The sequence below is a fragment of the Melospiza melodia genome, chromosome 8 (genome assembly GCF_035770615.1).
Source record: "Melospiza melodia melodia isolate bMelMel2 chromosome 8, bMelMel2.pri, whole genome shotgun sequence".
Lineage (NCBI taxonomy): Eukaryota > Metazoa > Chordata > Aves > Passeriformes > Passerellidae > Melospiza > Melospiza melodia.
Window position 1 is genome coordinate 1,714,222 of NC_086201.1, and position 24,175 is coordinate 1,738,396.

A 24,175-nucleotide genomic window follows, 5' to 3' on the forward strand; every position below is an offset into this window, starting at 1 on the left:
AGAGCTCCTTCAACCCCATCTTCCTCTCTCCTTAGATTCAGGATATTCCTTGGTTGGTGTGTTGGACTCCCAAAGAACTGGAGATGAAACTTCCTCTGCCCCATGAGGCTGTCCTGTGTTCCAGTGTGGAGCAGAGGGAAAGGCAGAAAAATCAGGATTTTCTGCCCTTTGGAGAACACCTGAGAGCATTGACACAACTTTATTTTTCCAGATTTATCCCCTGTTCCAATATTGAACAAAACTCAGCTTCCTGAGAGCAGTAATTTTCTTTGCTGCTTATTCCTCCCATTCCACCATTTCTCTAAAGAGCTGGTGGGCAGCAGGAATAGATGGAGACTGCAAAGGAGCAGCTTTTAATTTAAAAACATAAAAAAGAGATGGAAATCTGTCTGCTCCAGGGCCCTACAAAAAAAGGCACACAGAGCAAATTTCAGTGTTTTACACATTGTTTCCAAACAGAAACCAATTCTTTGGAAATGAATAATCTGACCTATGAAAGATATGGCACGTCACAAACCCCAAAAATATCCGTACAGAATTTTGAAATGTCATGTTTGGGATTCTCTCATGTGACTCAGGGCAGCATCTCCCCGTGGCCAAACAGGCACGAGCCAACATCCTTTTATCAGGATGTTGTTTTAGAACTTGATGAATTGCTCACGTTTCAGCCCAGAACTGACACGGGCCGGGTTCGTGACCTGGATGACTCAAGAGAAAAGGCCAAGGCTGCACCTTCAGCTGAGCCAGGCAAAGCCAGAAAGGAGGCAGGAGGGGAGGCAGGCTGTGCTCCAGCCCCTTTTCCAGGGATCCCACTGCCACACGGAGCCATATGGGGAAAAGAGAGGAGCTCTTGAGGGAGATGAGTGCTATGAGCTGCTCACAAACCGTCCCTTGTTCAGGGCTCTCCTTTCAGACACGATGCTCAATCCTCTGCTGAACCCCGGCCAGCTTTGCTTGGGGTTGGGTCCAGGAAGAGAGAAAATAGGAGGATGTTGATGGTTGGGAGGCACTGATCTTTGCTGTCGGTGACAGGGACAGCGCTGAGGGAATGGCTGGAGATGTGTCTGGGCACGTTTAGGGTGGGTGTCAGGGAAAGGCTCTTCCCCCAGAGCACTGCCCAGGCTCCCCAGGGAACGGGCAGACTCCCAAGAGCTCCAGGAGCATTTGGACAGTGCTGCCAGGGATGCTCAGGGTGGGATTTTGGGGTGTCTGTGCAGGGACAGGGGTTGGATCCATGATCCTGTGGGTCCCTTCCCACTCGGAGTATCCTATGATTCTGTGTTTGTGTGATATCCCGACACACTCCTTGTGACCATGTTTTGAGGGGAAAGCCCCTTTGCCCACCATCACAAGCACCATCCCTTTCAGCTTTCCTCATCCCTTCTCAGCTCTCCTCATCCTTCCTCAGTTCTCCTCATCCTTTTTCAGCCCTTCCTTCTCACTGTCTCATCCCTCCTCATTCCCCTCATCCCCCTCAGCCCCCTGCTCTCCTCAGCTCTCCCCACCATCCCTCATCCCAGCCCGAGGCACTGGGCACCCCCTGAGGGACCCCGGACCACCTCCGGAGGCCGCACAGCGCCAGATGCCGCCGTTCCCTTTCCCACCGCCGACATTCACAGATAAAATCCCTCGATAACCACCACAGCCCCCTCCTTTACGGCCCCGATCGCTCTGAGGGCGCCGGGCCCCCCTCAGTGTCCCCCGGCTCCCCTAGGGGGCGCACTGCCCCACGGCGCCCGGTGGGGGCGTGGCCCTGGCGGCGGCGGGTGGTGATTGGCGGCCGCGAGGCTATAAATAGGGGAGGGCGGCGGGGGGACAAAGCAGTGATCGCGGGACCGGCGGGCGGGCGGCGGCGCGTCCGCGGCTCTGCCTCCTCCACCGCATCGGCTTTATTGTGCTTTTTACATTATTTTTGCTTTTTTTTTTTTTTTTTTTTCTCGAGGAGCCCGGGTGTGGTTTGGTTTTTTTTGGCTGATTTTGGTGGTTTTTTTTTTTTTTTCCTCTCTTCTGTTGTGGCCGGCCGGAGGGACTAAGGGGAGATCAATGAAGGAAAGAAGAGCGAGCCAGAAGTTATCGAGCAAGGCGGTGATGGATCCCAACCAGAACGTGAAGTGCAAGATCGTGGTGGTGGGGGACAGCCAGTGCGGGAAGACGGCGCTGCTCCACGTTTTTGCCAAGGACTGCTTCCCCGAGGTGCGCGGGACGGGAGCGGGGCTGGGGCCGGGCTCGGGGCCGGGGCGGCGGCGATGGGCGCGGGCTGACCGTGCGCTGTCTCCCGGCAGAGCTACGTCCCCACCGTGTTCGAGAACTACACGGCCAGCTTCGAGATCGACACGCAGCGCATCGAGCTCAGCCTCTGGGACACCTCGGGTGAGCGCTCCCGTTCGCATCCCGGCGATTCGGGGGGGATCGGGGCTGCCGGGCTCCGCATGCGGCGGCTTCTGACGGCTTTTTACAAAAATCTCAGCTATCCTTGCGGGATGTGCTTGGCTGAGGGTGTGGGCAAGGCTCCGGGAAGCGGTTTGTCAGCATTGCAGGGGAATGTGTTCTCACCTGCCTGGCTGGAAGGAGCTTTCTGGGGAGCTCCGGGGGTGCCTGGGCTGCTCTGCTGCCTGCACACTTGGCCTCACAGGAGAGGGAAAAGGTGTTTATGTGCTAATGGGGAATTATTTCAGCTCGCTTTGGAGCTCCTGCTGGCCTCCTTAATGCCTCCTTGGTTTTTTACGAAACACAGCACTTTTCAGTGTCCTAGAGAGTGTCTGAGGCCAGGAACGGCTTTTAGGGAAAACCTTTAGAGTTAATCTCTGATTCTCTGGGATGCGGAGGGAACCATCCTTTCCCTCACATCCTTTCCCCATCAGGCTCTTCATTCTTCCAGTTTTACCTGGAAGAAACCGGCTCAGACGGCTCCGAGGTTGAGGGCTTTGGTGTTTGGCTGGCTCTGCTCGCGTGTTGAGACAGGAGCTCCTCTAGATCCGCCTGTCGATGATAATTTGGATAATTGGGCTGCGCACACAGCCAGGGGGGCGAGGGAGCACCCCAAAATCGCTGCCTCGGTGCTGGAGAGGAGCGTGGGGAGCCGGTCCAGGATGTCCAGGGGGGAACGACACCAGGATCCATTATCACCAGAGGTGTGCATCAACATCATCTGCAGAGCTGATTGGCAAAAAAACCTGCGGGAACTTGGCAGAACACGCAGTGCCTCTCGTTCTCTGTGTAGATGGCTCGTTAATGCTGAATTTGGACCCGGCAGTTCCTCCTCAGCTCAGTGCGACAGCAGCTCTTTTACCAGGAATGAAAATGTTAATCCCTGTTTAAAAGAGGAGTTTAGGCGGCGGGTTGGCTTCCCTCTTGCTGTTGAGGAAACGATTCCAAATTCTTGCAACACGATTACTGGGAAAAGGCAGCCTCTGCCCACAACCAGTATCAGCTTTGCTCTGAGCTGATTTTTTTTTTTTTTTCTTCATCTTATGCCAAGTGAGACTTGCAGATTTCTGGAGTATGTCTGGTTGGAGCTTTCATGCTGATTACTAAGCTGCCTGGAACTATGGAGCAAGGGCTTATTAAAAATTATTAGTTATTTTGGAAAAATGTTATCTTTATTAAACATACAGCACACACGCGGGCTGGACGTGGGAAGGTTTGGAATCTGTTTGTCAGAGGCTGGAGACACCCATGGAATGAAATATTCCCTAGCGCTTCAAAAGACAAAAGCAGTGGAAGAAAAAACACCTGCCAGCCTTTGTCCTGTGTCCTGGAACTCAGAGCAAAGGAGGCTGAGTCAGAAGCTTGGGACCAAGTGGGTGATTTGTGTGACACCCCAAAGTGAAGAGGAGATGCTTGAAAAGCCCCGGTGCTTGGTTTTGCTGAGTGGATCCTCTGGCTGTGGGACTCTGCGTGAGGAATTCTGGCTCCGTGACCAACATCCCTTCCCAGCCAGGGCAAAAACCCGGCTCTGCCCGAGCCCATTAACCCGGAGCAAAATCTCATCAGCAGATAACAGGCGGCAGAAGATAAGGGAGTGTTTTAGCCTTATCTGAAAGTCTTGGTAATTTAATTTTTACAAGTCTTTGTCCTGCTCCTCTACTGAGTTGGAAGAGATGTCTGAATGGCGTTTTTAAAGCAGGACTAAATCCAATTAACTTCAAAAGATGGCTGATCATTGCAACACGGGGGAGGTGGTGGCTGCAGGTTCCCCCCTCTCTTGGGAGGGGGAAAAGATGCTGTTCCATTGAGGTTTTTTTGGAATATGCTGCAGATACTTCCAGGATGACTCAATCAGTATTTTGTATTCATCTTTAACTCTTTTTTTTTTTTTTTTAACTGGGAGCGTTTAACAGCCTTGAATCAAAGTTGATAATTAGGTTTTGCAGTGAATCCTTTGGATGTACTGCCGCCTCCAACTCCTTTTTTGATCCCTGGGAAAATCAGAAAAGCTGTGGCCATTGGTTAAAATAGTTGTGTGAGGGTGAGAACAGGCCCTGCTGTGCCACAGTTTTGGTCTGTAATTCTTTATATACCAACGACAATAATGTGTTTTTACCAGAGAACTTGTAGGTGTCATGCAACTGATAGAAAATTGAAAATTCAATGGGGAGTTGTTGTTGCACCTTGGATTTGCCCATAGGAATATGGGACAAGTAAGAGTGGAATGGAACGGGGAGGTTCATTATTCAAATGTTTGCTGGTGCTGTCTAGTTCTGCAAGTCATTAGAAGGATTTAAATTAGCCACAGCATTAAGGGAAGCACTTGCCAAGTAGAATTTCAGTGGGGTTTGGGACTACCAGCCCTCTCTCAAAGCAGGAATGTCTGGTTGCAGTCTCACTACACCATAAATTACTCTGCTCTGTGGTAACATGTGGCGGTCTTGAGCTGTTTGGGAGCTCTGCTTCTTGTGTGAGGTGGAATATTAAAAGTTTCTCCAGGTTAAAGCTTCGTCTGGTACTTTCAGGGCCACTGTGAAGGAGAAAAATCTGCATTAGCTGCCTTTATCTACCATCTAATCTGCATTTATCAAGTTTTTTTGGCTCCTTTGATATTTATATTTCTTGCTAGGACAGCAGCAGCCGTGGCTTAGAAATGCCATTAATTAGGTGTACATACCTGTGTCTCCCTAAAATGTGTTTTAGGGGGTTTCTTTATTGCTTGAACCAATAAAATAATTCTCAACAGGGCCAGAAATACTTACAACTGCTGGGGATTAGCGAGTAATTAAATCCAGAAGGGCCTTGGGGCTGAGAGTCAAGTTGGTTTTGCTGTGATTTTTGCTGTATACAATGTGCTCAGTGTCCATATACCAACAGAAATTAATTGGAAAGTTTCGTGCTGAAACCTTTCAGGAGAAAGCTGAAACTTGGAGGAATTAAAGTTGCTAATTCCCCAAATTCCCTGGCAGTAAGGATTGCAAAGGAAAAGTCCAATTGCTGTCTTTGCCTCCAAGTTCTCTTGTTGAATTCTGGTTTTAATTGCCCATCTTAGCAGGGTTTTCTTATTACTTTTACAAGTGAATTAATAAGAATTGATACCTGGGAATGCCAAGTGCTCTCCCAAAGTTTTCCCCTGGAGGCGTGATCCTACAAAAAATGGTGAATATTGTGATATCTCTGTGCTTGGAGATAAACTGGGATGGTTGAGGTGGATTTTCAGCGCAGGTTTTTTGGGGTCTTTTTTTTTTTTTTTTGAAGGAGGGAAACCATCAGCCCTGAATCAGCTCCTTGGAGCAGGCAGTGTTTGCTGTGATTTCTGGGATAATTAGTGAGCCCAAGGGTTTGGGAGTGAGAATGCTGCTGTTCATCTGTTGTTCTTTCACTTGACTGGGCTCCAAAAGGCTCCAAAGCCTAATTCCTGGTGGCTGCTTGCTGGTGTGGAAATAGGAAAATCCTGCCTGTTACTGAGCCCTCCTGCCTCAGGATGTGCAGCTGAACCCTCCTGGTGCCTCTGCATCTTCCAGCCAAACACCTCTCCCCGATCCAGCACCGCCTTCAAGTGGTGCTAAACCACCCCAAAATTAAATATTCTTCAGCTTTTAATGATGTAATTCTGTTCTTTATTAAGATAGCAATATTTAAAGCTGAGCTTGGCATCCCCTCTAGGCCAAACCCAACCATATTGCTGGGGAGGGGTTTTATTTCAGACTAAAAGCTGAATTTTTGTTGGACTCTGCATGAAACATAAGGTTTCAAAAGCAGACCATCCTTAATGTTGCAAGTATTTTTGGCTGAAATGACTGAAGCTGCCAAACAAATTAAAAAATAGGAGGATTGCAGCTGGAATAAATGTCCGGCACAAAGGAAAATGAACTACAGCCTTATCAGCAGCTCCTTGATAAGACTGAAAAACCACCCATGTTGTCCTTGCCAAAAATGTTTTATTTTGCAGGAACAGAATCCCAAACACAAATAGGCTTTTTTTTTTTTTAATTTTTTTTTTCTCTCTCTCCCCACAAATACCATGGCTCCAGTTCCACATTCTCCTTCTGTTTTCGAGGGTTGGCACGGCTTCAGATCTGCAGAGGAACATGAAAAAGAGGGAGCAGCCTGGCCGGGCTGTGCTGGGCTTGTCTGTTCAGACTTGAGCGAGCCTCATTCCTCACATTCCTGCCCTCTGAGGGTTTCTCTGGGCAAAGGCATGGAAATGCCAGCTTGAATAGGCCTGCACAGCGAGGGCTGCAGCCCCTCTTTATTTGCACAGGAATAAAGCTTTGCTTCTAAATGAGAGCAGGAAATTTCCTTTGTGGGTCCTGCAGCTCCAGGAGTTGAAATGGGCTCTGTTTGTTCTGCCACACACCAGCCTGGAGAAAAGCTGGGGAATGTCCCTCCTAAGCTTGCTGAAAGTGCTTTTATTCCAGCTCAGCATCTGAAATAGGAGAAATTCAAAGGGAGGGGGGGAAAAAAGAAAAACCTTCCAAGCAAAGCAGGGCTGGGAAGGAGTCTCAGGGCTGGAGGTGGGGACTCCGAGCACAAATCCATGTCCTGGACATAAATGGGATCCCTGGCGCTGCTGAGTGAGCCCAGAGGTATTTGTGTGAGGAATGAGTTTCTGGGTGAGGCTTTGCTGAGACTCCTTTGTAGCCGGCGCCCATTAAGGGCTCCCTCAATGCCGCCCTTGCCTGCTGGAGCTCAGCAGCGCTTTAATGCCACCCAGGTGGCTCCGAGTGCCCCTCGGTGCTGCAGCTCCTCCTGTCCAGGACAAATAACCCAGCCCGGGGCTCCGGGGTGAATAACCCGGCCCTGGGGCTGCAGGACAGGGCTGCAATAGCGATGCTGGGCTGTAATTAGCGCTGGGAAATGCTCATTGATAGCTGCAGAGAGGAGTTAACTCCGGGTCACCTCGCTGAGATTTGTTCCCGACGTGTCATTTGTGCTGAATTCAGCTGAAGTGGGGTGTGAAGAGCCTTTTCTGACAGCTCTGTCAGATTGACATCATTTACAGAGATGAGCATTCGAATTAAATCCTTCTCGTTCACCAAATTACCTTCTGCTACCTACTTTGGTAATGCTTCGCTCCCCATGTGTTATTCCTCATTTCAAAAACAACATTCCTGGGATTCTTGCCTCCTTTCCCGTGCAGGAGCAGCCTTCCAAGTGAAGTCATCTGCGAGCCCTTCACACCATTCCTTGTGCGACAGCCTGAGCTGTCTGTCAGGGCAAAACCCGAGCCATTCCTCTAATCCAGTTAATAATCACGGACCCTGCAGCCAATTAGTTCTGGAGAGCTGGGAAATCCCTGGGATAATGAGCTGATAACCCCCAAACTCCTGCAAGCTGGGTTTTTGTGGGGGGTGTTCCATTCTGTGTTTTAGGGGCTGCTCTATTTTAGGATTTACAGAGATAAGGATGTACAGTGGCTGAGAAAATGAGTTTTAAGCTGCCCATTCTCTTGCCCTGTTGGACCACTGAACTGGTTTAAGTTTTCTTTTAAATGCATTAAGAAATGTATTTTCTTCAGGAAGTGAAGCTCAGCACGTTTAAGGCCAAACTAATGGTGGTTGAGCAACTTCTTAAAAATATCAAAGATTTTTTTCTTTTCTTTCTCCCCCAAACCTGTTGCCAGATTCACCAGATCATTAAATTACAACTTTTAACTCTGGACAGATTTTAACTTTTCACATCATGATTGTTGTTAAAGAAAACAGAGAATCCCTCCACAGGCCTGCAAGTAAAACAAGCACAAAGAGCAGCACTGTACCTACATCTGTTCCCCCAGATTACTAAATTAGCTTTGATCTTGTTGATAAAAATCTGGTTTATGGGCCAAACATAAACATTTATTGCAAGCTTTATTGGTTTATAGATTAATGAGGCTTTTTGTGACAAATAACTTGAGTGCCTGCCTACAGGATTGGGATTTTTCCCTGCTGGAAATATGTTTCCTGCAACAAGTTCTTTAATTTGAAGCAAGAGCTTCTTCTAAACATTGCCAGTGTGACAGCTAAAGATGCTTTTTGCACTTGGAGCTATTTGTTTTAAATTAACAGTGAGACAAATCCAAGCTGAGGAATTTCAAGTCTGCTTTGGAAAAAGCCTTTTTGGGGTTGGAGGGTTTGTTCTCCTGTGGGTTAATGCGGGGCCTTGAAGTTGAGCGGAGTGTTTGGCTCTCCCTGGGAGCACCCCAAACCTTCGGTGGGTGATGCATCACTGCGGGGCTGGGCTGTGTGGATGAGGAAAGCAGCAATTAAAGGAGATGTTGTTTATTTATTTATTTATTTATTTATTTATTTATTTATTTATTGTTGTTTTCCCTGCAGGCTCTCCCTACTACGACAACGTGCGCCCGCTCTCCTACCCCGACTCCGACGCTGTCCTGATCTGCTTTGACATCAGTCGGCCAGAAACCCTGGACAGTGTCCTAAAAAAGGCAAGTGTTGGAGCAAGCCCTGAGCACAGAGCTCTGCTGGACAAGCTCAGCTTGAAATCCCCCTGCGGTGGTGCTGTTCCTGCTCTGGAAACTTCCACTTTGTTCCTTTAAATGGAGCGATGACAGGAGGCTGCTTTAATTTGAGGTCATTTGTTTGAAAGGGGTGGATGTTAATTGAAAACAAAAACTCGCTAATGGACACTTGGAGCTGAAGGAAATTCTCATTCCTCAGCCCTGAGACAGCAAGGAATTGTTGAGGGTGGTGTGAGGTGCTGTGAGAAATTGTATCTCACATGTTCCTGTAACAGCACTGGGGAACTTTGCTGGGTAAAAATTATCTGCCAAATTTTGGACTTCTGCCACGGCCTTACATAATCTGTGAGGCTGACGTGTGAAGGAGCAGTGACAAATGCCTCTGGAAGGCACCAGCAGGGCTTGCAGTGGCACAGAAATGCAGCCCTGCCCCAAGCCCTTCATGAGATCACTGGTCCCAGCTTGTGGCACACTTCCCACCAGCTCAAACACAGAATTCCATAATCAGCTCTGTGTTTGCAGGGAGGTCCTGGTCCTCTCCTTGGCTGCTGAGCATGACTCAGCTCCACTGTGGTGGGTTTGGGGCTCAATGACCTGAAGTTCCTTTTTTTCTGAGGCTGGGGCCAGTGGTTCTTGTCCCACTGGGATGAAGTGCCTTACAATGCTCTGAACAGCCCACAAAAAATACTTTAAAACTTCTCTCTTTATCGAAAAGCATCCAGAGCTGTGGTTTTTCTGTCCCTGCTGATGCTGGTTACTTAATTCTGCAAGAGATTTTACTTACAATGCTTTTAAACCCAAATTACAGCCTTAAATTTTAGGGAGTATCATCTGTTTGGATTATGATGTGAAATTTTGGCTTTGAGTTCTCAACATAACCTTGCAGAAAGATGAAACCCAATGAATTTATCCCAAGTTCTGTCTGAGGGGCTCCTTGCTGTTTACCTGGGACAGATTTGTGTAGTTTTTGGGGTGAGAATGCAGCAATAAACCCACATTTGTGTAGTTTTAGGGGTGACAATGCAGCAATAAACTCACATTTGTGTAGTTTTAGGGGTGAGGATGTAACAATAAACCCACATTTGTGTAGTTTTAGGGGTGAGGATGTAACAATAAACCCACATTTGTGTAGTTTTAGGGGTGAAGATGTAACAATAAACCCACACTTGTGTAGTTTTAGGGGTGACAATGCAGCAATAAACCCACATTTGTGTAGTTTTGGGGGTGAGGATGTAACAATAAACCCACGTTTGTGTAGTTTTGGGGTGAGAATGCAGCAGTAAACCCACATTTAGCCCTGCAGGTGCTGTGGTTGTGCAGCTGAAGGTGGGGACGGCATTTCTGCTGGGGCTGGGTGTGAGAAACAGCAGCTCTGCAAACCTTTGCTCATGTGGGTGCATTAATTATCTCAGCTCATTCCCTCCTGATTAGTAAGCCAGTGGAATTCATGAGTGTGTGAGATAGGAGGATTTCATCCTTGACCAAGTTCTGCTGGAGCTGATGCCTTCAACAAATTACCTTGAAGGCAAATTTTTATTACATAAAAATATTTCAGCCCGGGACGTCAGGACTGATTAAAGTTGTTACCCATTGCTTCTTTGGATTTAAACATTAACTGTTGAGTTTTATCTTTTTATTTTGTTAGGGTCAGGATTAAATGTGTGAGATTGTAGTTTTTGTTTGGACTTGGATGTTTATTAGTTTTTATTTGTATCACAGTTGTACAAACTGTGAATTCTACAGTATTTTAGTTTAGCAAACTAGAAGTGGAGTTCTGTTTCTTGCTTTACAAGGTTTTTTAAGGATAAACTAGCTAAATAAGAAATTAAATAATTATTACATTTAATTTTAATATTATATTTGAATGATGCATATTATAAATGCTATATATTGTATGCTATATATTGTATGCTATATATTGTATGCTATATATTGTATACTATATATTGTATACTATATATTGTATACTATATATTGTATACTATATATTGTATACTATATATTGTATACTATATATTGTATACTATATATTGTATACTATATATAATATATAATATATAATATATTATATGTTATATATTATATATTATGTATTATATATTATATATTATATACTATATATTATTTCTGTAAATATAATATATAATATTTAAACATTAACTATTTTATAAATATAAAATGTAATAGTGTTTAAATATAATACTTAAATAATTATTAAATTTAATTTAAAATATTAAAAATAAATAGTTTAAATAGACACCTAAATTCTTTTTATTTGTAACTTAATAGCTAACTATTCATGGCTCATAATGTGGATTTTTTTATCTAATTACACAATACCACCCAAACCCATGAAGGACTAGCTTTTGTCTTAAAACTTTTATCTTGTTTTATATATATATTACTATATTGTAAAACTTTAAATTCTTACGTTTTCTACTGTATGATATTACACACTTTTAATCAAACCAAACACCTATAATTTTAGAATTCAAATTTTCAATTTTGGAAGCTTTCTCCACGGCCTCAGGTCACATGTAGTGTTCTCTTGGGGTTTAGCGCCTGACAACGCAGAAAGTCTGAAATTCTCAGCATTGCAGCAACTAACAAACCTTGGAATTTTGCAGTGGAAAGGGGAGATCCAGGAGTTCTGCCCCAACACCAAGATGCTGCTGGTGGGCTGCAAGTCGGACCTGCGCACCGACGTCAGCACGCTGGTGGAGCTCTCCAACCACAGGCAGACCCCCGTGTCCTACGACCAGGTAGGGGCCACCTCCTTTGCTGCCCTCCAGGAGGGAACAAAAACCCTTTTTCTGCCACTGGAGCCCTCACTGTGGCAGCTTCTCCCTCATGATGACACCAGTGCGGCCTAAAAGGCGGATTTGCCTTGGTTTGAAAACTGTTTGGCACCAAAGGAAATCCTGCAGCCCCACGAGACATCGTGAAATCATCCCTTTAAACATCATAAATTGTTGGCTTTTTGGTTGCAAATTGCTTTTTGGGTGAGTTGTTAAAAACTTCCTGCTGCTCTGTGCTTGCACACACCAAAAATGTAGCTAAAAGGTGACACGTCCTGTTTATTCACTGACAAATTGGAAAAATTGCTGTCTGCAGACTTGAGATTTGAATGTTGTTTGACTTTAGAATCATGACATTATAGACAGGAGTATAGTCTGTCCCCAGTTCCTTAAAAAACTTCTTGTCTGTCCTTCTGAAGGTGCATCTTAATTCTTGATGAGTCTTTGCTCTTGGGGAAGGCAGGAGTTTGGAGGCAGGCATTAGAGGAGAGAAAAGGGAAAGGAATCAGGTCATGGGGAGAGCAGGGTGTGAGGAGCAGGGAAGCTGCTCTGAGGTGAGCTGCCCTTTGTTACTCACATGTGTGTGATCATTCATGGCAGCTGAATCACCCTGTGGGAGGCACAGTGGCACCTGCACCAGTCACCTCAGTGGCTTTAGCAGCCAGTTTGGGGTGGTTTCTCCCTCATGTTTTCCAAAGCAGCAGCAGCTCCTGGTGTGGGGTTACTAAGGATGCAGCATGTTTACACTGGAAAATGGCAGGACTTCAGTAAAATCAGCTCTTTCCATGGGAGTGATCAAAACTCTGCTGGCAGGTGGATTTTTCCCCTGGGTTCTCAGCTCAGCCTGTACCCCTGAGGAGCAGGAGTCAGCTGAACACAGAGGACACAGCTTTTTCTAAATGCCCTTGCCTGGAATGGAGTCAGGGCTTTCCCATTCTTTGTGGGGTGTGTTTACAGGGGTTCTTGGATGAGGGAAAAGATGAGGATCTGACTCTGTATTTCAGAAGGCTGATTGATTATTTTACTATATATATTATATTAAAACTATACTGAAAGAATAGAAGAAAGGATTTCATCAGAAGGCTGCCTAAGAATAGAAAAAGAAGGAATGAATAACAAAGGTTTGTGACTGACCAGAGTCTGAGCCAGCTGACTGTGATTGGCCATTAATTAGAAACAACCCCATGAGACCAATCACAGATGCACCTGTTGCATTTCACAGCAGCAGATAATCAATGTTTACATTTTGTTCTGGAGGCCTCTCAGGAGGAAAAATCCTAAGGAAAGAATTTTCCACAAAATATCATGGCTACAATTCCTCTGAACTCCAGCAGGAAGCCCTGGGAGGGTAAGGACAGGCTGGTGACACCCTGCTCCAGCCTCCCACTGCGGGCAGCTCCACCTGAGCAAACATTTCTGAGGCTCAGCTGAGCTGTTTGACTGTGGGGAGGGCTGCTCCCACCAGCTCCTGCTGCCTTATCAAGCCTCTCCCCTCTGCCACTGATAAGGGGCTGCATCACTGCAGGGCAAACAGGAGGCTGGGTGCCCAGGGATTGGTGTCATCAGGCTGGCACTGAGCAGCCACGGGGGTGGCACCTCAAGGACTTGGTTGGATTTTGTAACTCAGTAAAGATTCGTCCCTCAGAAATCAAATTTCCCTTGCAACAACTCCCTTGTTTTTTGCTTAATGCTGTATTGTGTTCCAGTAGCAAAATCAAGGCTGTGGTTGGTTTTTGTAACTTACTAAAGATTCACCCCTCAGAAATCAAATTCCCTTGGAACAACTCCTGGTTTTTCACATAATGCTGTATTGTGTTCCAGTAGCAAAATCCACCATGGGATCCTGGGCTGTTGTCATCTGTCACGTGTTGGGTTGTTTGCCTTGTGCTGCTGGAACAAAAATCCCTGCTCTGACTTCTTAAAATCACTAAAGAAGGGCTCCTATAACCCCTCATGTTCTTTTTCCCTTTCTTTCCTGTGTTCCATGTCTGGAAGTTGATAGAACTCTCCCAGAAAACATTTCCCTAAGAACTTTGCCCTTTTCCTGGAACTGGAACAGGGGCTCTGCTCCAGCTCAGGGCAGCTGCTCATTCCTTAAGGCACAGAATCAGAATTTCTCTTGGGAGATTTCAGCTGCCAAATTTTCCAGGAATTTCCCAGATTCAGGTTAAGGCCAAACTGCTGAAAAGGCAGCAGTCACTGAGCTCCTTTTCTCACCCAATTTCTGTTTATCAGTACAGCAGATAATGCTTGGACACTTGTTTAACTCCTCCTGGAAGCAAATCTCTGTTTATTTTCCCAAGTCAGCTTTGTCTTTTCCAGGGAAGCAGCACAGAGCTGGAATTGTGAGGATTTTGCACAACTTGGTATTGATCACATGTTCCTTTTTCCCCTCAGGGTGCAAATATGGCCAAACAGATTGGAGCAGCCACATACATCGAATGCTCAGCCTTACAGTCAGAAAACAGTGTCAGAGACATTTTTCACGTCGCCACCCTGGCGTGTGTGAACAAAACAAACAAAAATGTGAAACGAAACAAATCTCAGAGGGCCACGAAGCGAATTTCACACATGCCTGGCAGGCCAGAACTGTCCACAGTGGCCACGGACTTGAGAAAGGACAAAGCCAAGAGTTGCACGGTGATGTGAAGGAGCTGGGATTTCCTGGAGGAGGAGGAGGAGGAAGATCCAGGAGGGGTTGGAGCTCAATGAAGTCACAACCACAGGGTGTTTAATGAGGGCTTTGCCAGTGCTTTCGTGGAGACTTTTCCTGCTGTGTGAGACTGTACTTAAGGACTGAGCAGCAGGAAGAAAAGGCTCTGAGAGAGGTGGCATCAGGAATTTCTGTTGAAGACAATGCCAAAAAAATAATAATAAAAGGGAAAACGTTTGAATGTGCTGAGAGAAGAGAGAATGATTGGGAAAATAACCCTGCAAAGGAGAGATGTGATAGACAGTGCTTGTTTCTTTTAGTAGCGCTCTGCTCCTGGATGCTACCACTTTGATTTCATTCAAATAATACTTTATTGGGATAATTTTTTTTTTAATGAAGACGTTATTAATACGCCCTTCTCGTTAAGGAACTATCCCCGTGACCTTAGAGTTGGTTTTCCAAAGGATTTGATCTCATTTTTTTTAGTAGCTGATTGTGAAAATGGAGAGGATACTGAGGCCGTGTGTGTCACCTGGAGGAAAATTGTGGAGTTTTGCCTTGCTGATCCACGGTGGGGATGAAGACAAAGTGTTTGAGGATTCCCAGCGTTCCCGTGGAAATGAGATGGATGCAGTTTGGGGGGAAGGGGAGTGGGGGCAAAGCAGCCCTGCAGGGCTCTGACTCGGCTGTTCCTCGTTGTGGTTGTGATGTGGAGTGCAGTTGGTGCCAGTGCTGGTGTTCTGTGTGGCCTCGTTGCTGTAGGTTCAAGTGGGAGGTGCTGAGAGCTGTGATGGCAAATGATTGGTGGTTTTCCAGCCCTGATCGTTCCTAAAGCCTTACTGCCCACCTGGGGAAGCCCCAAAAACCCCCCTGGGCTTCTCCCAGGAGCTGGAGAGCCCGTGGATCCCGCAGAAAGCTGCAGAGAAATGCTCTTCTGGCGTGTGGTTCACTGCAAAAAACAAAAACCACAAAAATACCCCTCAAAAACCTGCAAATGAGCCAGCAGAGCCTTTTGTGGTGCTCCTCATTTCGGGGAGGAAAAGGGGTCTGAAGAACTGTGAGGCCTTAAGGGGTCCCCAGGGGGAACTGGATACTGCCCTTAGTTTTAGGATTAACACAAAAGTATCCAGCCCCCCAAATCCTGAAATGGGGTGAACTGGTTCAGTCCAATCCCTTTTTGCTGTTGTTACACTGAATTAAATCAGCCTTTTCCAATGGTTTGCAACTCTTCCTGACTCACCAAACTTCTCCCAAAGGAAGGAGACAAAGCTCTGAGCAGGCTGGTTTTTGCTTGTGGAGGACAAGCATTTCATTCCCAATGGTGATGCTTCATTTTTGAAGTGTTTAAAAGCTCTGTTCACTCATAAAAAGGTAAAGATGAACTAACTCATAATTAAATCTCAGTTCTGTGTGTTCCCAGCACTTTGTTTCATCTGAGAAAAGAAGACAAATCTCACTCCCATTCTGGTTATTTCCCACAAAAAAAAAAGACATTTTTGACCACCATAATAAGCTTTTAACTGATGCAACAGTGCTCTTAGGGCAGTATTACAAAATAGCTGGTAAGTGCTTCTTTCTGTATTTAAATATTGTGGAAAAATAAGTTATAACTGTTATAAAGCAGGACATTCATTACTTTTTTTTTAATTGTTGAAGTCACTTTGTATGTTTGGTTAATGTTTCTGCAGTATTTATTAAAATACCATTTTTTTCTTTGAATTAAAAAACAAAAAAAGGAATTTTCTTGTAGTGGAAATGGCCTTTGTGTGGTAGTTCATTAATGTTTGTGTGTTTTGGGGCATAATTGTGCTGGGGGTTGAATAGGAATCTTTCTCTTGCAACAGCCTTTTGGGCATTAAGTTTTCCACTTTGCTGTGGGTTCGTTCCCGGAGTTGTTTCCCAGAAATGCCAGAGGCAGAGGAGCAAAGCAAACACGTGGGGGTTGCTTTGCTTTGCCTCTCAGGCTGAATTTTCACATTTTCACATTCAGCTTGCAGGTTGTTCTTTGCCAGAAAAACTCATTCCCAGCCGAGGGTTGTTCCTGATGCTGGCACTGCTGGGAGATCCTTGGAATTCTGACTTGTCCTGGAATTCCTGTGTCCTTTTGGGACACACAACCTGCATTTTATCCTCCCCTCCTGAGGGCTTCTGCTGGTGTTAATCCAGGCAGGAAAGCTTGGAATTGTCTCTCTCTGGTGTTCTTCATCTCAGAATTCTCAGCAGTTCATCCATCTCCTGTTCCCTGGGACTGCCCTGGTGTTCCCGATGACCCAGCAGCTCTGTAGGTGCTGTAATTAATGAGTGAGGAGTTAATTATCCAAGCTCTCCCTGTCTTTGCCATCTGAAGGTGTCTCTGATGTTTCCATCTGTTCCTGTTGCTGGTGCTTCTGAGAGATGCTTGGAATTCTGAGTTGTCCTGGGATTCCCGTGTCCTGTTGGGACACAGAACCTGCAGCTCATCCTCCCTTCCTGAGGGCTTCTGCTGGTGTCAGTCCAGGCAGGAAAGGTTGGAATTGTCTCCCTGTGGTGCTCTCACCTCAGAATTCCATCTGTGAATTCCCAGCAGTTCATCTCCCTCTTCCTTGGGACTGTGCTGATGTTCCCGATGACCCAACAGCTCTGTAGGTGCTGTAATAAATGAGTAATTAATGAGTGAGGGGTTAATTAACTACCCAAACTCTCCCTGTCCTTGCCATCTGAAGGTGTCTTTGGTGTTTCCATCTGTGCCAAGTCGAGGAGCCCTTGAGTGCTGGATTTGAGCACAGCTCGTGGGTCACTGACCCAAAATTGAGCCAGCAGGAAAAGCTCCACTCCTCCTTCCTTGGAGCCTCTTTCCATAAAGGATTTTTCCCAATTAATGGCTCCTCTTGGAGGGTTTGTGGTGTTTTTATCAAAGCTGCAAACCTGGAGGAGCAGTTGGGTCACTCTTTTTGGCTTCATCCCAACCCTTGTGGTCCCACACCAGGCTCCTGCTGCTTTTCCTGGCATTTCACCCGAGCTTGCAAGGAATTCCGTGTGAGCTGCAAGCTGGGCTTGTGGCTCCTCTGCTCCCTCTGAGCTGCCCTTCCCTGGCTCCTGGTGGAAGAACAGAAATTTCTCTTTCTGGACCCTCCAGTTTGGAGGTTCCCCAAATTTTGTAGGAATTTTGGATATTTCATGGTGCTCCTGGGTCACTCCCCAGTGTGGTGTGGCAACCCAAACAGGGTGGTTTAGCAAGGTGCTGCTGAAGGACACTCAAACCATCTACAGAAAGGAAATAAACCCAAATTCAGTATGCTGAAGTTGGCTGTTTGATGGATATTCAAGGTTTTTTTCCACCCAGATTGGTGGTGGTTTAAAGCTCCAAGGGTATTTTGGGACTCTGGTGGATTCAGGATCAGGTGCTGGCATTTCTTTGCCTCATCTTCACATAGCCAGCCTCTCCTAAGGGAGGGATTATTTGCTGAAAATCAAGTAATTATTAATTCTCAGCTCATTTACTTTCTTCCTTCCAAACTCCTTTCTTAAAAGATTTATGAACCTATTTTTCCAGGGATTTTCCATCTCATCCTGCTCTTGTGCCAGCCTTCCTGAAAAAGCCATGGAGAGGCTGGAGTTGGAAAGCTGCCAAAGCTCAGACAGAATATTTTTAATTTTTTAAATTTTTTTTTTCCCCTGCAGGTCCTTCATCTTCCTAGCAGGTCCTAAACTGTCCAAAATGACCTTGGATCCTGATCCTCAGGATCTAGCACAAGGAATGTTGGAATGTTCTGCCAAGTGTTTTTATTTATCCTCCCTAAATGATCTTGGAGGATGAGGTATGAGAAATAATCTGAGGAGGAGAGAAAAGATCTCACACAGATTTCCAAAGGATCTGTGAAGAAAGAATTCCAAGTGGGGAAATGGATTTTTAGCCTTCCACCCACCTCATGGCACAAATTCTGGGATATGATCCTAAATCTCCTTCTGTTACAATTTGCTGTGGAGGTTGGCAAGGAATTCCCAGTTTTTCACTCATGGAAAGGGGATGGATCCTTTCAGGATGGTTCCTGCTCTGCCACGGTCACCTGTCCTGCTCTGGAGGTGGCGCCAGGATCATTCCCATGGGAATGAGGAAGGGATGAGCAAAGCCCCTAAACTAGACTTTAATCCTACAGCAAACAGAGACATTCCCTGGTTAAACCACGTTCCTGGGTCATTTTCCTGGGAACAACCCCCTTGGAGCCAGTCCAGGTGCTATTTTGGGATAAAAGTTACCATTTTACTCATTTTACAGCAAAATATAAAATATGGGGGTGAGGAGCTAGCGGTAACCCCTTGCAGTGTGCTTTTCTGAAATAAAGGGGAATTTCAGTGTTTGTAGTAAAATAATGATGATAATGTTGAATATTATGAAATATTTACAGATGGGGGATGAAGTTAAGCACAGTGGGCCTGGGCATGTGGTCTCAGCCAGGGCCACCTGGATTTTGGAGGGAAAAACCGAAAGAAAAGCTTCACCCCCAGCACAAGGAGGCCCGACTTGAGCAAACACCCAAAGGGAAGGAGCAGAAGGATAAATAAACACAAGGGCTGGAATTCCAGGGCTGGAATCCATGGCAGCCACTGGGACTGGGGATCCTGGGAGTGCCCTGGAGTGTCCCTGTGGTGGGGGGCAGAGGATGCTGAGTCAAGTGCTCTGTCATGAGAATGAAAAATCAGCAGTGACCCCCTGGGACACCTCCAGGGAGCTGGACAGTCCCTGGAGCAGGAAGGGAGAGGGGAGAAGGGAGGTCCTGGGCACCATTTTGCAGTGGCAAAGTGAAATTGGGCGGCATTTGGCCTAAGATGGCGGATCCCCTCACGGGGCGGGCGCCATCTTGGCTGATTAAACTGGATGGGGGAATTGGATAAGAGGGTGCAGGAAGGAGGGTTAGGTTCGGGTGTGACCTCGGAGCTGAGGACAAGGTGACAGCAACCACTGAGGGACTGGGAAAAGGGGATGGAGCCACATGAGACCCTCACCTTTTTTCCTACAACTCTGGGCCTCACGGCCTGATCCAGAGCACTGGGAATGTGTCCCCTTTCCTTGAGAATGTGTCCCTGGCTCGAGAATATGGCTCCTTTCCTCGGGAATGTGTCCCCTTTCTTTGGGAATGTGTCCCTGCCTCGGGAATGTGTCCCCTTCCCTAGGGAATGTGCCCCTGCCTCGGGAATATGTCCCTTTTTCTCGGGAATGTGTCTCTTTTCCTTGGGAATATGTCCCCTTTCCTCAAGAATGTGTCCCTGCCTTGGGAATGTTTCCCTGCCTCTAGAATATGGTCCCTTTCCTCGGGAATGTGTTCCCCCTCCTCGGGAACGCTAATGGCATCGTGCCACACCATTTTCCAGAGAACAAAAGCAGATCTTGGGGCTGCAGGGCATTTTCTGCCCCCAGAGTTGGGACCTCCCAAGTCAGGGGGTTGGAGGTGGCTGTGCTGAGTTTCAGGTTACTCCGAGCACAGCCGTTAACCTCATCCTGGCTGGAATAGCTGCAGATGGGATTCAGGACTTGCCCTGAAGCAGACGTGACTCATTTCTTGTCTGGCGTGTAGGGAAATCTGTCAGTGCTGATGGGAGCAGCACATCCGTGACGTGAGGACGGGTTCTGCCCTCTGCCCTGCCCTGTCACCCGCTCCTGCCTGGCACAGCAGCACGGGTTTGCTGAGGTTTGTCGGCTCAGGAGGTGTTTGGTGCCCTCTGTCCTGCTCAGGAGGTGTTCTGGTTCTCCTTGCCCTGCTCAGGAGGTGCTTGATGCTCTCTGCCCTGCTCAGGATGAGTTTTGGTGCTCTTTATCCTGCTCAGGATGAGTTTTGGTGCTCTTTATCCTGCTCAGGAGGTATTTGGTGCCCTCTGCCCTGCTTGGGAGGTGTTCTGGTGCTCCTTGTCCTGCTCAGGAGGTATTTGGTGTCCTCGGTCCTGCTCAGGATGAGTTTTGGTGCTCCTTGTCCTGATCAGGAGCTGTTTTGGTGCTCTCTGTCCTGATCAGGAGCTGTTTTGGTGCTCTCTGCCCTGCTCAGGATGAGCTTTGGTACTCTCTGTCCTCCTAAGGAGGTGTTTTGGTGCTCTTTGTCCTTCTCAGGATGAGTTTTGGTGCTCTTTGTCCCACTCAGGAGGTGTCCTGGTGCCCTTTATTCCATTTTAAAGGTGTTTTGGTGTTCTCTGTCCTTCTCAGGATGTGTTTGATGGTCTTCAGCTTCTCCACATTTTGCTGCTTTGGAATGTGATTTGGAGAATTGTTTACCCAGTATGTGAAATTGTTTTTACTTGATGACCAATGGCAGCCACCTCTGTCAAGGCTCTGAGCAGCCACAAGATTTTGTTATCATTCCTTTCCTTTGCTGGCCTTCTGATGTCCCCTTTCTCTTTTCTTTTAGTATAGTTTTAATATATCATTTTCTTTTAATAAAATATAGATCATAAAATAATAAATCAGCCTTCTGAAACATGGAGTCAAGATTCTCATCTCTTGCTTCGTCCTGGGACCCCTGTGAACACCACCACATTTGGTGACCCTGAGTGAGGAACATTCCCACAATGTGCTGCTGCAGGGACTCAACTGTGGCCTTTGTTGCCTCCTTTCCTTTGTCACAGAATCACAGAGAATCACAGAATAAAGAGGTTGGAAGAGACCTCTAAGATCATCGAGTCCAACCTGTGCCCCAACACCTCAACTCTAGCACCAAGTGCCATGTCCAGTCTTTGTTTAAACCCACCCAGAGATGGTGATTCCACCACCTCCCTGGGAAGAGCATTCCAGTGTTTTGTAGGGGGATAGAACATCAGTAAATAAAGGTAGTATAGAAAGTTATCTTACCCCCTAAAGAGTTGCAGCTGAGCCAATTATTAAGGATTAGGAGCAGGCCTAATGTTAGCAGGCCACAGCAATGAGAAGAGTGTTACAAAAGAGTGGGTTGGTTGGCTGGGGGAACTGGAATCAGCTGGCTGCTGTGAGGACGAGGAGGAGTCAGCGTCTAGAGGAGCTGCCTACAAGAAACATCAAGGAGGTACAAAGCTCCAGCAATATGGAACCCTTGTAATGCAATGACAATAGAACCTTTGCAATATAATGACAACAGTACTTTATTATGCTTTCAGTGAAAAATTATTTTCTAATATCCAACCTGTACCTTCCCTGACGTAGCTGGAGACTGTGTCCTCTGGTTCTGTCAGTGCTGCCTGGTGGAAGAGACCCCACCTGTCTGCAACCTCCCTTCAGGAAGGTGTGGAGAGCAATAAAGTCCTTCCCATTGTAACCCCAACCTCCCTGAGCGCTCCTCTCCTTCCTGACACGGCCGAGCATCCATCACAGAGGACATCAGAGGGATATTTCAAATTTTTGGGATGCTGCGGGTGGCGTCCGGTGACTTTTTTGGGTGCCGTGTGGTGCCGAGGAGGGCAGAGATAAGTTTGCAGTGTGTGATTTGAGTGTCCCTGCGGGATGGGGGTGCCAGGGCAGCCCAGAGGGCTCAGCTGGTGCCAGCAGCATTCATGTGCAAAGCAGGGAGCGGCGCTGGGACCGCTCTGGCAGGCGAGCCCAGGCTTCTCGGGGATGCTGCACGCTCCCAGCTCCGTTATTAGTTCCAAACGCTGCGGCAGCATCTGCTCTCAACTAGCCCGAAATCGTGTTTAATAACAAGAAAATCTACTGCGGCCAAATCCCTGTTGGGAGGGCTTTAGCCCGAACAAAAGGCCCCGCTAGCCCTGATTTCCATAACAGATGCAGCATGCGATGCATGACAGCCCAGCGCCGGGGAGCGCCTTTATTCCCGCATCTCCATCTGCAAGCCCCGGCCCTTTCATTGCATTAATTACTCTGCCCGGCCTTTGTGTGCCTCGGGAGGAAGAGTTTGTGTTTCATGCTACAATGCCCGTGCTAATGGCTTGGGATGGGGGCGCTTTTTTTTTTTTTTAATTTCTTTTTTTGCCTTTTCCAATGTTCGTGGTAAAAGGGCGTTCTCCCTCCTCTCCTCCGTTTGCCCGCATATGGCACGGTCGGGGAAACACCAGCGGCTCCCTGCGGTGCCAAACTTCTCCTCAGGGGCAGGGCTGGCACCGGGCACCCCCAGGAGCCAGCAGGAATCTGCTCCGTGCCAGCCCGGGGATGATGCTCGGCCAAGCACACTCGGGATGCTTCGTCTGGCCCATCCTCAAAATCCCCCCAGAGCTCTCAACCAGGGCAAAGTCTGTCCTTGGAGCAGCCTGGCATGGTGGGAGGTGGCCCTGCCCCAGAACTGGATGAGCTTTAAGGGCCTTTCCAACCCAAACTTCAAATTTCTTTTCCCTTTCCTTTCCTTTCCTTTCCTTTCCTTTCCTTTCCTTTCCTTTCCTTTCCTTTCCTTTCCTTTCCTTTCCTTTCCTTTCCTTTCCTTTCCTTTCCTTTCCTTTCCTTTCCTTTCCTTTCCTTTCCTTCCTCAATCCCCTTTTCCCATCTTTCCCTGTATTTTTTCCCAATCTATTTTGTTTTCTCACCATGACTACAGCTCCAAGCCATCACTTTTTGAAACCCTCACTGGAGGTTTGAGCGTGAGATTTTTGTGCTCCGGGACTGGATCCTTTCCAGCCTTTCCAAGGCATTTCCAACATGTTCACATTTCCAGCACTCAGGGATATTAAAAGTAATTCCTTTTTTTAAAAAATTTATTGGCAGAAATGGAAGAGGAAAATAACTTTGCAGGGATCATTTGTGCTGTTCATACCTGCAGCAGATTAACCATAACTCTGGTTTTATCTCTCACAGCATGAGTTCAGTGGGATCCCCCCTGTTCCCACTCCTTGATGTCCAGCAGAATTCCCAGCTGGTTTGGGTGCTGGAGCTTGTGCAGGGGATAACAGACCTTGGGAAAGCTCTGGAGCAAAGGAATGCCTGAGGAAATAATTGATGTATTTGTTTTTGAAAGGGATGTTCTATCTGTATGTGATCTATGTGTGTATTTGCTTTCCATATTCAATATATCCATCCCAGGAAGGTTCTGCAGCATGCCAAAAAAGTGACAGTCCTCGGATTTACACCCCAATGACAGCAAGGACAATAAATTCCTCCTGCTCTGGTGCACCACCAAAGGAGCAGGACAGAAATCCCAGGAATTCCCAGTTTCCCACCTTATTTCCTTGCTGAGGTCTCCCAAGATTTCACTGGGACAGAGCTCAGCTCTGGCCAAGCGTTTCCCTAATTTTTTCCCAGCTCCTGGGATGGGAAATCTGTGGAATGCTGGGACCACCCATGAGCAGGGAGCAGTGCCCATCCCTCTCCTCACCCCAGCAGCTCCTGAGCACTTGGGAAGGGATTTCCAAAGGCAGGGAATTGGTTCATTCTCCTGAAATTTCGGGACTGGGGAGATGAAAGGCCATCCCTGGCTGCTGGGGCACTGATGAGAAGAGCTGCAGGATGCTTGGGAAGCTTTTCATGGATTTAAATCATCCCCAACTCATTGTGTTCCCCCAGGCTGGGGTGGAGAGTGGTCAAGGAGCCTCCAGCACAATTCCTGAGGGGAAGGGGCAGGAGCTGACTCTGGACACAAAGTTCTGGAAGGAATTAGACCACAGAAATTCCTGGTTTTCCACTGAGACAGAGCAGAAAAGAAAGGGAAAAAAAATGAGAAAGAATTAAGCCCTCCAAAATATCAGCATTAGAAACTTCAAGTTGATTTTTTTCCTAGACCTTTTTTCCTCTAAGCAGAGGCTCTGAGTTTCCAGTAGCAGCTTGCAGAGGGAATTTTTTTCTCCCAGATTTTGCCTTTCCCAGGAGAACTGCTGCCTCCCACCTTTCCAGAGGCTTCTCCTTCCAGGCCTCTCCCAGGGCTTGGAGCAACCTGGGCTGTGGGAGGTGTCCCTGCC

At 47.0% G+C, this 24,175-nt stretch overlaps 1 protein-coding gene across 1 annotated transcript; it reads left to right on the forward strand.

Annotated features, from left to right (window-relative positions):
- The first annotated feature begins 1,838 nt into the window (after positions 1-1,838).
- RND3 (Rho family GTPase 3) lies at positions 1,839-16,080 on the forward strand. Its single transcript, XM_063161502.1, has 5 exons — positions 1,839-2,193; positions 2,283-2,370; positions 8,748-8,857; positions 11,518-11,652; positions 14,086-16,080. Exons 1-5 carry the CDS (start codon positions 2,044-2,046, stop codon positions 14,335-14,337), a joined length of 735 nt encoding a protein of 244 aa, XP_063017572.1. The 5' UTR covers positions 1,839-2,043; the 3' UTR covers positions 14,338-16,080.
- Positions 16,081-24,175: the final 8,095 nt, after the last annotated feature.

Excerpts from the sequence above, each read along its gene's own strand:
- RND3 (XM_063161502.1), top strand. The coding sequence starts at position 2,044 with ATGAAGGAAAGAAGAGCGAGCCAGAAGTTATCGAGCAAGGCGGTGATG. Across the intron at positions 2,194-2,282 it reads CCAAGGACTGCTTCCCCGAG|AGCTACGTCCCCACCGTGTT; the intron begins GTGCGCGGGACG and ends GTCTCCCGGCAG. Across the intron at positions 2,371-8,747 it reads CAGCCTCTGGGACACCTCGG|GCTCTCCCTACTACGACAAC; the intron begins GTGAGCGCTCCC and ends TTTTCCCTGCAG.